Below are 12,601 nucleotides of genomic sequence, written 5' to 3' on the forward strand. Positions count from 1 at the left end.
GCATGACCAATTCCTTGAGACTGAAGATGATTTGAAACGAACATTGTGCATTGCCCTCTGCAAGTGAACTCCTGCCCTGTAAGCCTAAAAAGCAGAAGAGGCAACGGTGGGACCTGAACTACCAAATGAGGACAAAAGACTTGAGGAAACAGCTGAGCACCTAGGAGGTGTAACAGGAAATCCTGAACTTTAGTGGACAGTAGAAGAGAGAAGACAGAGGGCCTGGAGATGCAGAGGAGGCAGAAGCAGCAGTGCCCAGTAGCAGACTGGAAGAGGGCATAGTGCCAGAGCAGATGGCACTACCTAAGTGCTACCAGACTCTATTGTAGAGCTGCTCTTACATTAAAACTGTACCTTAAGGGGGACAGATAAGATTTAAGTCAGAAGTTGACATGATACCTGCGTATCACAAGTGCATTGGCCTCTAACATTTTGGGACACTTTAGTGTCAGTCACACACACAACACCCAGAGTTCAGGCCTTGTGTTGCAACACAAGGCAATGCCACCACCTGCCTGGCTCAGACACAGCTCTTGCAAGAAGACAAGTAGACCCAATCAGGCCAGCTATTTTGAGTCTCCTCTGTGGCTGGTGAAGTAGCACAAATAAGGGTGTGTATCATCATTACAGTGGGCCACCAGTAGAAGAGCCCTGTACTAGCTGCCAGCTGACTGTATCATTAGCCATATCTAAGGCAAATTGCTGCCATGACTGACTTGGAATATATCATGTATTAAAAGCTATATCCAAGTACTGACTGTATATCTTACAGAAGTGTAACAAACAACACTGAGCCAGAGATTGGTCAGGCTAAGACTGATGCAGAGCTTCCAGCAGGTTGTGTCCGCTCCTCTTCATTGCAGTCATTAAGTTTGCTCTGCCCAGCAGAAGTCAGGACCTCCGAGCTCCAACACCCAGCCCAGTCATGGCCTGGAATCCCAGTGCTTGCATATGGTGTCCAAGCTCAGCGTCGTCCTTGCCGTTTCCCCAGTTTGTGGTGCTCTGGCTTTGACAAGAATTACTCTCTCTTCACCTGCCCCTTGTACTCCCAAAGCACACACAGACATCACATCTGCCCCATGCTGATGGGGAGAGGTAGCTGCACAGAAGCAGCCCAGCACTTACCTGCTCCACGGTGAGAGGGGAGCTGATCTCTTCCCCACGCAGAATCATGGACCTCTGAGTCAGTACTTCAGAGAGCTGGAAGGCATCTAAGCCCAGGAGGTCGCTGGCAATGTTCAGCACTAGGAGAGAAGGACAGACTTTTTCTCCTGCATGGACTCTCATCACTCACGTGGCATCCACACTCTGCAGCTCAGCGAGGAAATCTCAGGGACTCCTCTAAGATAAGTGTCAAAGCCTCAGCAGAAAGAGCACTGCCCTTTACTTTAATTCTCTTTAGCATGCCCAGAGCTGTGAGCAAACACATCCAGTCCAAAGCAGGGTCAGCACCTGTTATGTGCTGCAGCTTAAGTCAGCCTTTCCGCTGACAACAGGAAGAGCAAAACACTGTCTAAAGCTCAGCACCAGCACAATATTTATTGAAAGAGATATGTTTTGCTAAAGGCACAGTAGTGCAGTCTGAGCATGGATAGCTAAGCTTGGATGCATCCAGATGATCCTGGAGGGGTACTGTATCTGAACACATTCATCCAACCACAATTTCTCACACTTAAACAGTATTTGTACTGATGGCTGGCATAAGGCAATGGTCCAGGTGCAATCTTTGGCTTAGGAAATCTCTAAACTGCTGATTGCTGGAGGCTAGCAAGACGTATCTGATCAATCTGTATGAACTCCATTTCCCACATGCTGGCAGAAACATGCTGAACTAGCTGCTATCTGGGCTGGATGAGCTTTTTGTAAAAGACAAAAGATACAAAATGAACACAGATACGGAAGTGTAAGAAAACAGCAAGACAAGACTGTTCAGCAAGGCAATAGTAATCTCATCCCTTTGTCAGATTCTTCTGTAAACAAAACCAAAAGATAGTTTAAAGGAGGAACACATAGACAAGGTGTGAACTGGAGTTTGCAAATGCTTTCAGGGAAATCTTCCCAAGAACAAAAGGTAACTTCTGTCAAAAGAGATATCATACTCATTTGACATTACACAGGACCACACTCAAGAGTATTAGCTATATACATTCATGAGATGAACCACTATATCTCATTCTTATTATTTATATTCCAGCAGTGATTATGAGACCCCAAGCAGGATGAGAACCATGCACCATAAACACATAGGGCCTCTTCTTCAAACAACTTCCAATTCAGTTTAAGATTAGACATACACAATTGCATACAAGCATGTTACAAAAAGGAAAAGGGAGAAGGCTGGAGAGGATGAGTACTAACAAGGACAGAGGCTCCCAGTCAGAGGTAAGCAATGTGCATAGCTCAAGTGCTCCAAAACTCCTCTACTACATTTTTAATTATTCCATGTACAAAAATCTATCTGCCTGATGCTACGGATTATTTCAACATCACTATATCTATAAAGTCAAACTGTATAATATGCAAAATACATAATAATCAATACCTAGCAAGTGACAGAAACATAGTGTACAGTGCCTACCTTTGATGTACTTTAGACCCACAAAAGGAAGATGAGTATTACTAGACACTTAGGCAGGTAAATTAACTGTTTGCCATTTCTACTATATTTTTCTCATATAGATTTTTGTTTTAAATAAAAGCATCTGGCTGTGTGAGAGCTGGCAGACCACTAGTTAATCCTGTCACTGAAAGAGATTTCAGTTGTGCTGAATGATCAGACCACACTGAACCACAGGCATCAGGAGACCTGGTGCAATGAGGTGATAACAGGTTTGCAAAAGGGGGTCATCAATAAGAGATGCAGTTAACTTGAGTCATGGAGCACTTGTGATAAATATTTATTGTTTCTGTTTGTTTAGAGATTCACTTTACCAGACCAGCTCAGACTGGATATCTGTAACAGAGTGGACACTATCAGATGCTTCAGAGGAAGATATATGAAAGTCTTTAATGGACTACTCTTACCTAAAACTCCTGCGTCTCCTATTTCTTCCTGCTCTTTCAATGCAAATCACAGAGAAACTGTGAATCTGTGGACTCAGACCTAGAGTATGCAGGAGAACAAACCAAGCACAGGGCCACGGCCCAGCTAAACCATGCTGGTGCTCTGGAGCCATGCATCCCGCAGCAACGCTTTTGCAGAGTTAAACTGCTGGGAATCTGCTGGCAAAGGCACTATGGGCTGGAATATCAGAGGGATAAAGGATGATAGAACGAGCTTTGCTGGGGGTTTTATGGGGCTGTGCATTGTCTACCAAGTTAGTAAGGTCCCACTTACCTGCTTTCGTTGTAATCTGGGCCCCTCCAGCTGTCATAAATTCAATGTTTCCCAGATGAAGCGTGCCAGAAAGAAGTTTGAAGATGTCTCGGATCTCTTCAGTGCTGAAGTCCATCACCTTCATGGCAGTCTGTGCAAAACCATACAGCCGGTGTTGGCTATATGTACAACCACAGTACAATGCAACCACAACATTCATGCCCAGCCCACATAAAAGGTAAAAGCCAGAACTGCGGTCACCAGGAATCAAAATTAAAAATTGGGGAGGGTGCAGCCCCTCTCTCAGCTATGCATCTGTCAATGCTCTTTACTGTCTCCCATTCTCTCCTTTCATTTGCATTATGCCCATCTAAGACAGGTGGGTATTTGCCCTGTCCTCAGGTTGGACTTTGCTGCTGTTGCTGCCTGTCCTTCACAGGAGGAATGTGTCTGTGCCTGTATGGAGCAATCATTCCTGATAGCTGGCAATACAGGTTACGGATGTCATTGGACTGTTTCCACCTTCTGTCTTATTGTCTTCCCTGAAGGACAGGTCTATATTTCACCCTTAGTTTACTTTAGCTCAGAACAGTAAAGATGTATGCAGCACAATTTAAAGTCAGGCTTTCAGTGTTAACTGCTAGAGGGTTAGAAACAGAAGGTTACCAGGTAACACACAAGTGTGGCACAAGCCTGCCTGACCAATACGTTCTCTCTGTTTTAGTGCATCTTACCCAGTTTTCTAGGGTATAAATCAACTTTGAGAGCCAGAACGTAGTTTTCATGCATTTGTTGTATCAGTGGAGCACTCTGGTGTTCTAGTTCCCTTCTTTCCCCCAGGTTTCTCCTCGGCTGAGGTATAAATGTCATGTTGCCATTGAAAACTTCTATACAGGAGACACTTCCTTCCCTTAGTTCACATTTTATAAGCGGGAGCTATTGAAATCCTAAGTTAACTGTTCTCACCTCATCAATCTCATTTTACCTACATTATTAAAACCCTCAGGGCTGTAGTACATCACTTATCAAACAAAGACGAATTGTATATTCATCCTGAAAACCCATAACCTCTGGTAAAGTGCCACATGTCTATAGAAACCCATGTGGTATTTAAGAATATATGCCATTTGCACAGCTTTACCAGAACATTTCTGGAGAACACTACCTTAAGGCCAAACTGCTCCCTTCTAAAGATCAATGTGAGGTTTCCTGGATCAAGCCGCCATGGATGGCTCCCCCTCACAGGAATTACCATGGGGAGGGGGCGAAGTTCATGCTCCCCAAATCTCCATCATTCTAAATTATTATTAATCCTTGACTACTTCCCAAACTCTTCTATTCCTGTATGTTAACAACACTCTTCAAGCCCTGCTTATACTTCAAGCCCAGATACAGTTGAATTTCAGACTCATTGCACAGCCAGAGTTTGGCTTAGAGCAAATAGATTCAAACTGTGAGATTTAGATCCTGCAACATGTTTAGCCCACGGGACTGTGCCAAAGAAGCTCAGGAGGAGCTAGGGCAGGACTCACCATGACCTTACTGAACATCTCTACGTCGTTCAGGTTCTCATCGTTCACACAGCCAGACTGGTTCAGGTAGTGATAGCTCTCCGGCTCAGAGAGGTAGAGGCTATCTACAACAGAGGATGAGGAGGTCAGGAGAGAGAAAGACAGCAATTTATTTAGCAGTCAGTCATTTTCTTCTAGGATCTTGGTCCCCCAAAACAGTGGGTACCTTCACCATAGAGGCAGTTCATCTGAACAGATTCCATATCCCTCAGTAGCCAGACCTGGACAGTGAAATGCCCTGGGGAAGGGGAGGGAGTGGGTGGGTGGTGACAGAGCCTGCAGATGGTTCACAATGGGATTCAGAACAGTCCAATTCCAAGGTGACTGTAGAGTCACAGAAGCATTTTTCAATACTGAGTTGACTCAGCAAAAAAATAGAAGATAAAATTCAGTCTTCTGAAATACACAGAAAAAGTCTTAACTGTATACACACACAGTAATGGGCTCTAAACTAGATATCACCACTTGAGAGAGAGAGAGAGAGTTCAGAGAGCCACAATATAGAGGTCTCTCAAAAAATCAGCTCAGTGCTCAGCAGCAGTCAAAAAAACAAATAATAGAAACTGCTAGGAGAAGGAACAAGGACAAAACACAAAACCAGAATTACATCAGTGTACATATCTTTGGCACACCCACATCTTGAATATTATCTGCAGGCTTGGTCTGCCATTTCAGAAAAGATAGAGAAAAACTAAAAGAGCTATGAAGAAAGAAGACAAGGATGATCAAGAGACACCAACACATTACAGATGGGGAAGCTGAAGTGGCCTAGGACACCAGCTTGGAAAGGGAGATGGGGAAGAACAGCAGAGATCTGAAGAACCACCTGCTTCCTACGCTTTCCCCAAGTACCTGCTCATCATGGTCCCCACCACCTCCCTTTGCATTAGATGGACCTTTGAACTGGCCCATGTGGTCATTTGTACACGAACTCCCTGGAGCTGAAGCCTCACTCTTCACGCTTTTCACTGTGTCAGGCCCACTGCTTCCATCTGACTATTTTAGCGCACACAGAACACAGACAATAAAAAAATCCTTAGTTCCTCAAAACCAAAATAGAACTGCAACATGTTCCTGCTGGCCTATCTGACCTCCTCAGCAGACTGTTGGTGCTCAGCAGCATCAGGTGCAGGCACACACAGTTGTTCTTAAGGGGGATGCTGTGCTGCAAAGCAGACTCCTCCAAGGCTTGCAACTGCTGCTTTCTCTGCATGCCCTTCCCCAGGCCCACCTTGCCCTTCCCCACATACAGAGCTAAATCCTTTGTGCAGGTACTAGACATGTTTCGACTCTAGTCCTGTCTCTTCATCCCTGGTCTTTCTAATTGCTATCTCTCCTGTTACCTACACTGAAGGTTTGTTGCAAAAGTATGTCTGTCAGTCCAACCTTTGAACTCCTCTACCAGCTTCCATCAGCATCTGAATCAAGACTTTATCCTTTCTTTGCCTCTAGCCCATTTCATTACCTTGTTTCTCTATATCCCCTCTTTGCTTTGCACAGACTTTTCCCTCCAACTCAGAATACCTGAAATGCCTTTTGCATGTAGTATTTTTGTCATTCTCAGCTTCTTCCCCCCCATCTTCCCTTTCTGTGTTTTCCACAAAATCACCACATGGCCGTCAAGGAAAAGCTTGATATCAAGCACCAGAAATATCCATGGTCCAGTTGACTTACACCTGCCACGGCTTCACTTGCTGGCCTGGAAAGAGGACTGAGAAAGCAATATTCCAGAAAATGAAGTTACCTTTCTGCTCCCCACTCACACCAGCTAGCAGAGCATAAAAGATGTGGTAATTCCTCTCTCCAGGGTTCTGGTGTACCACCCTGTTCTGAAACAGAATGCAGAAGTAGCCAGTAGAAAGAGATTGCACTTGCAATTGCAAAGACAAAGAGAGGACTAGGATACAGGTAAATCACTAGGGCCAAAGCACAAGGATGCTTCTTCCAGCTTAGTGATGGTGATGTCTTAGTGATGGTAAGCTCTGCAGCAGGACCCTGTTTTATGTGGCTGCACACCTAAGTGCATGTGAACTTCTCTGAACTCATTTAGAGAGTGCACAGGGAGAAAATGAACCCTGTCAGTTCTGCCCCTGTTCCTCAGTGAGCTGCTGAATCCAAAATACACTAAATCAGAGCAGGGACTGCTGCATTTGGAGTTTTCCCCTTGCAAACCTCTCACTGAGGTTTCAGGTGCCTGTTCTCGCTCCCTTTCCCCTCAGTAAACAGCCTTTTTCTTTTTGGAGTCAGTGTTTGCCCAGTGTTTATCAAAGGCAGAAGGACAAGTTTTGATATATACAGAACAAATATTGTTCCTCTACCTCCCTCCTTCCTTGGGACAGCTGCAGTAGTGACACCTAAAAAGCTAATGCAGCTCCCTGTGATGGAGGCACCATCACCCAGTAGAGGAGAGTGGGTGCTGCTCCCCCATAGCTATGGGGAGAGGGCTCACCCAGCAGACAGTGGAGATGATACCTACCTTTTCCAGCAAATCTGAACAACAGGTTAAGGAGAAAACATTGAAGTGACACACAGACAGATTTCCTGACAACTGGCAAAGAATCTTCTGCATACATTGGAATGCATCCAGTAACAGCTACAAATCATTAAATAACTCACACTTTCGAAAGGAGACAAAGAATAGTCCCAAATATCATCTCAGTTTCTCCTCTCTCCTTCTTGTCCAGGGAGCTACTATGTGCCAAAGAGATATTTAAAAGGGGAGGGTCAGATCCGGCACAGATCTACACAACAGTGGGGTAATCTAAGGAAGGATGAGCCACATCAGGGCCACCTAGAGACATTAGAGAGGCTGCTCTCATCTGAAAGTCCATATTTCACACAGCAAGTCTTGCATCAGTTCTCATTGATTCGGGAAGAGACAGCTATCTTTAATCTGCTCACAGCACAAAGAGCAGAGACCAAACAATCAAAGCCTGTTATTTACAACAGAAGTAAATTAATCTGGCTGCTGCTCCAGTGGAAATTGGTATGGTTTCAGTGATCAGCAGCTTTGAACATCAGCATCAAGCAGTGTAGCTAGGGCAGCTTTAGCTGCCTCATGTAGACAGAAGATATGTCAGAGCTTCTGAGAGAGGGGCATGTGCGCATACAGGGAAGACAATGGTTGAGGCACAACAGAATTTGACTATATCCAATCTTCCCTGTCCTTGATCAGGGTTTCAAAGTTCACTGGAGATGGGGCAGCCCAAAACAGGGAGTTGTAATTGGCCCTCTACATCCAAATATTGTGCAGGATATGTTGACTCTTAGCTTGGTCTCACTTTTCTAAATTGTGAATTCATTGACAGATCTAACATAAGGGTATGATCTGCTGGAAAAAAACCAGGATGCAATAAATACATGAGGGATCTGCCCAAGTAGCAGATTCTAGGGATTTAAGTATTAAGTGTTGTGATTGCCAAATTTAAAAGTCAAACTATGTCCCTACCTAATGCCTAGCCATGAGTTTTCCAGAGATGCAGAGGGTAGGTGCTGTAGATCCACAAAACAAAAACTTCTTCCCCCTTTAAGTAAGTTGCAAATTTGCCCACAGTTATAAACTGGCTTTGAGGAGACTGCAATGGGGGATTTCCTGACCCACTTTGAGCTCCTCCTCATCTTCAATCATTCCATCCATTTTTGGTCCACCGTAGGAAAGGATACAATCAGTGACTCGCCCTCCCTGGATGTGTCCATGCTGAGAGAAATGCAGCTGGATGAACTTGCCAAAGCGGCTGGAGTTGTTGTTATAAACTGTCTTGGCATTCCCAAAGGCCTCCAGAATAGGGCTGCAGAAACAAGACAATCACGATATGATTGATGACGTGATACCATTGCAACAAAACCAGGACCTGGCCTTTTGCCGTTTGCACAACATGCACTGCTGTGTAAGATTAATTTGTCACAGCACCAGACTGGACAAGCAGGAAGAGCTGAAGGGCAAGGAAGGATAGCAAGAGCAATTTAACACACTATTAGTCAAATTTTAAACATTTGGGATTGGAGTTAATTAAATCAGACCCTGATCAGTATGGGCAGCTGGTGTTTGCACTGTCTAGGGCATTCCCCACCAATGTGGCTTCTGGGAATTAAAGGCAGCAAGACCCATACAGGTTGTGTGCTTAGTACAGCAGCATCCAATGAAATGGGCTTTTCGTTTTTCAGGTATAAAAACATCAGGCATTTGGGGCAAACACTCTGTAGCTTTAGACCACATACTTCATTTCTGCTTCCACCTTTGAAAGTGTATAAGCCATCTCCTAAAACTGCAGGTAAACATTTCCACTTTAACAGGCAACTGTAGTAATACACTAATTTGTTTGGTACTGAAAAGATCATACCGGAACACACAAACCTTTGTTGTTACTTAAATTTTGCTTAGGTTGATACAAGCCGGATAGTTTCCAAGCAGAGGGAATACACACACACACATATCATATATTTGAAAACATCTTTCTAAGAGAGCCACATTATCCTTTCCAACTCAGGAAAAATATTATGAAAAAAAAAATCATATTAACTTCAGACTGGTAATGAGTTAAAGAACTCACTCATTATTTCATTTTTAAATTAACTTCCCCAGTCAACTTCCTGCCTTCAGCAGGTTCCTACAACATGGGAAGTAGTGAGTTAAAATGCAGTTTGGTTCTAGTTCCACAATACGACATCAAGGAAAAATCCACACCATTCAAACTGACACACTGAATTCAGGATTAAAATATTTGTTTTTGCATTTCAACAAATTTTAAAATAATCTGAAAGCCTGACAAGCAAGGATTCACAGCCATCCTACAAGAGTGGCCTGTGTGTGTCAATTTTAATTCTGTAACTATATAGAGTTTTTAACAAAAGTGAAGTTATTGCCCTGAGAAATACCATTGTTTTAAAAGTCTCCATCTATCTACTGTGCAGTTCCACTTAAGACAGAGGCAGATACAGGATTATCCAAAAGTTACCAAATAATTATAACAAATTATAACATGACATGACTAGTAACGACTACAGATACCCCTGGAGTTTGCTGAAAATATCAGGCTGGTTCCACTTTGCTTGTGTTAGCTAAGCGAGAGTGGTGGCTGTGGGAAAGGCCCAACAATCTTCTAGAAACCTCAGGCAGTACTTTCCTAATTTCTCTCCTGAAAACATCACTTTAAGCAAACAACACGTTAGAACCATAGAAAACCGAGTCACAGAAATTTGTGTGCACAGAACAGGAGATAAGTTCCTTGCCCTGGAGAAACGGAAACCCAAGATCCACACCTCTTAGGCAAGTATATAAGTAATGCCATTATGCAGGAGCATCCCGCTGAGCTCGCCAATGCCATGAAGCAGCAAAAATTAATGGGAACAACCAGGAAGAGGGAGGACAGAGTTAAGTTTTATGACCATCAGAGTTGCAGTGAGAGTGCAGTAACCAGGCAGGCAATCTTTATGGCTCCAAATAACATTAAATGAGATAACCAAAGCACAAGGAAATATCTTTACAATTTAGTTTGGCAATGGGCTCGTGCACATGACTGCAGAAGTGGTTTGGGGTTAGGGGAGAATTAGCACATAGGTGTTTGAGGCTAGCAACAACTTCAGCACGGGGGGCAGGTGAGGCAGTACAGCAGGGAGCAAGGATGGGTGCACAGACAGAACAAACCATGCCTGCAGACCCCTCACCGCGCAGCCCCTGATGCGGCGGGGAATGGCCCAAGGCTGCATCAGGAGGGTGACGCCATCTGCCACCCTCTGCCAGGGCTGGATGTGGGAAGGGAGCAGAACAAGGGGCACCAGTTTCAATGGGGCGACGGGAAGCAAATCCTGGATTTTGGAAATATTGCAGCACATGCAGCTCCCAGGACTCGGGCACAGTGCTGAAGACAAGAAAAGGTTTGAAGATTACAGGAATGAATAACAGAAAAGGTTGTTGTGCTGTCAATGGTGGCGAGAAAAAAATTTGAGAGGAAAGTTATCAGCATTTTTAATGGACTGATAGATGATGGTTTTCCTTCTTTCCAAGAAGGAAAACAGACCACATCCACAGTGCAAAGGGAGTTTGCAGAGCCTGGTTTCTGAGAAATACACCAAGCATGACCGTTACAACACACAAGTAAACGGCACAAAAGTGACATAACTCTTTGTTTATAATTCTGTCTGAAACAGAGAGAGAAGCCAGCATTGCTCCCAGACACATGCCGGGGTGCAAGGATGAAAAACTGCCATGAACTAACCCAATGAGGGCCACCAGCAGAGCAAGCCAAGCTGAACAGGAATTGTATCAGACAGACTCATTAGGAGTGGCAGCAGCTTCTGGCTCCAGACCTTCAGCTTCCCTTCTTCAGGGAAAAGGTGACATACTGTTTTTTTGCATGTGAACTGAGATACTGTGATACGTGAACTGTGGGATCTTGAAAGATGAGAAATTGTCTACCATCGTAAGCTTTCTGGATTACAGTCAAGGTATCGCTTAACCACTAAACAAGCTTGAGCTTATTAAGCCACTTGCCTTAGGTGGATTTTGCAGATCTTGACTGTATCGCTCTTAAGAGCTTTTTCCAATTCGCCAACATGCCTTGTAAAATCCACACAACTGCAAGGGATGAAGCAACCCACAGTGGTATCTCGAGCATCAGGAAACATGGCAGCAACCTTTCTGCTCAGTGCTGCTCTGCTTGTCTGGACCCTAAGAAGGGCAGTGCTCTCGCAGCTGCAGCATTACACATGCTCTGTAACGGCTTGCAGCACCACCGGAGGACAAGACACGATGCTGACATGAAACAAGTGGAGGCTGGGGGACAGTGAAGCTCAAGAGGAGGACAACAAGAGTCAAAGCGTGGCAGAGACTCACTGTGAGCACAGCCAAAACCGAGGGAGTGCTGGGAGACCGGGAGAAGTACAAATTAGGTCAATTTACCATGGGACCCACAAGAGACATGGGTCTGAGAATTTGAAAGCAGACAGCACAGTGATTTAGGAGTTAGTTCAAGGATAATACTTCGTGCAGGGCAGGCAGGGAAGAAGGATGAGTTATTGAAGGAAGGAAAAATCCAAGTCTTGGTTAGAGCATTAACCCTTCTATTGCCATGCACACCCTGTGCTGCTGCTGGAAGGAAGCAGAAGTCAAGTGCAGCCAAAAGAGCAGCCAGGTCAAAGCATCCCTGCAGGACCACAACGTTCAGGGAGCATTTCCGTGGCATGGCACCATTTAGCTACCCAAGTGTCACTTCTCAGGTTCTGCTCAACCTATGCTCAGGCTCAAGCAGCCCTGTGTGCAAACACCTTCCAGAAGTGATTGCCCCTGCAAAATGATGGCTGTGGAGGGCAGAGACCGCAGGCACCAGTTCACCAGGCCCTCCGGGAGGGGGCCTTGTGGCACTTGCGGAGGTGAACCATACCTGCTCTCCAGGATGGCTTCCTCCACACGAGTGCTCTTCTCAGATGCAGGGGCCCCCACAGAGGTCTGGCTCATGGCTGACAGAAATTTCAGCAGCAGCTTGGTGCTCTCTGTCTTTCCAGCTCCACTTTCTCCGCTGTCAAGGAAAAGAGATGCTCCATTCACTGACCCAGAGAGAGCTAATGACCATCCCACCCACTGCAGAGAAGTGACCTCCAGGAATAAACATGTGGCATCTCTGCTGTCAGAGGCAGGGCCGAGGTGAGGGGTAGGGAAGGATGGTGTGGACATTTGGGCAGGCGTCACTGCAAACGGAGCAGCAAGACAGGCAACGTG

At 45.0% G+C, this 12,601-nt stretch overlaps 1 protein-coding gene across 1 annotated transcript in view; it reads right to left on the reverse strand.

Annotated features, from left to right (window-relative positions):
- Positions 1-12,601, reverse strand: part of LOC106499095 (unconventional myosin-X-like) — a 91,879-nt gene that overhangs the window by 64,519 nt on the left and 14,759 nt on the right. Inside the window, exons 5-11 of the mRNA XM_067298629.1 lie at positions 12,267-12,401; positions 8,551-8,675; positions 7,364-7,377; positions 6,632-6,716; positions 4,849-4,952; positions 3,338-3,467; positions 1,126-1,244 (exon numbers count right to left, since the gene is read on the reverse strand). Coding sequence (XP_067154730.1) covers positions 1,126-1,244; positions 3,338-3,467; positions 4,849-4,952; positions 6,632-6,716; positions 7,364-7,377; positions 8,551-8,675; positions 12,267-12,401 — 712 coding nt within the window. The remainder of the gene's footprint in view (positions 1-1,125; positions 1,245-3,337; positions 3,468-4,848; positions 4,953-6,631; positions 6,717-7,363; positions 7,378-8,550; positions 8,676-12,266; positions 12,402-12,601) is intronic.

This window comes from Apteryx mantelli, chromosome 6, assembly GCF_036417845.1.
Source record: "Apteryx mantelli isolate bAptMan1 chromosome 6, bAptMan1.hap1, whole genome shotgun sequence".
In the NCBI taxonomy this organism is placed as follows: Eukaryota; Metazoa; Chordata; class Aves; order Apterygiformes; family Apterygidae; genus Apteryx; species Apteryx mantelli.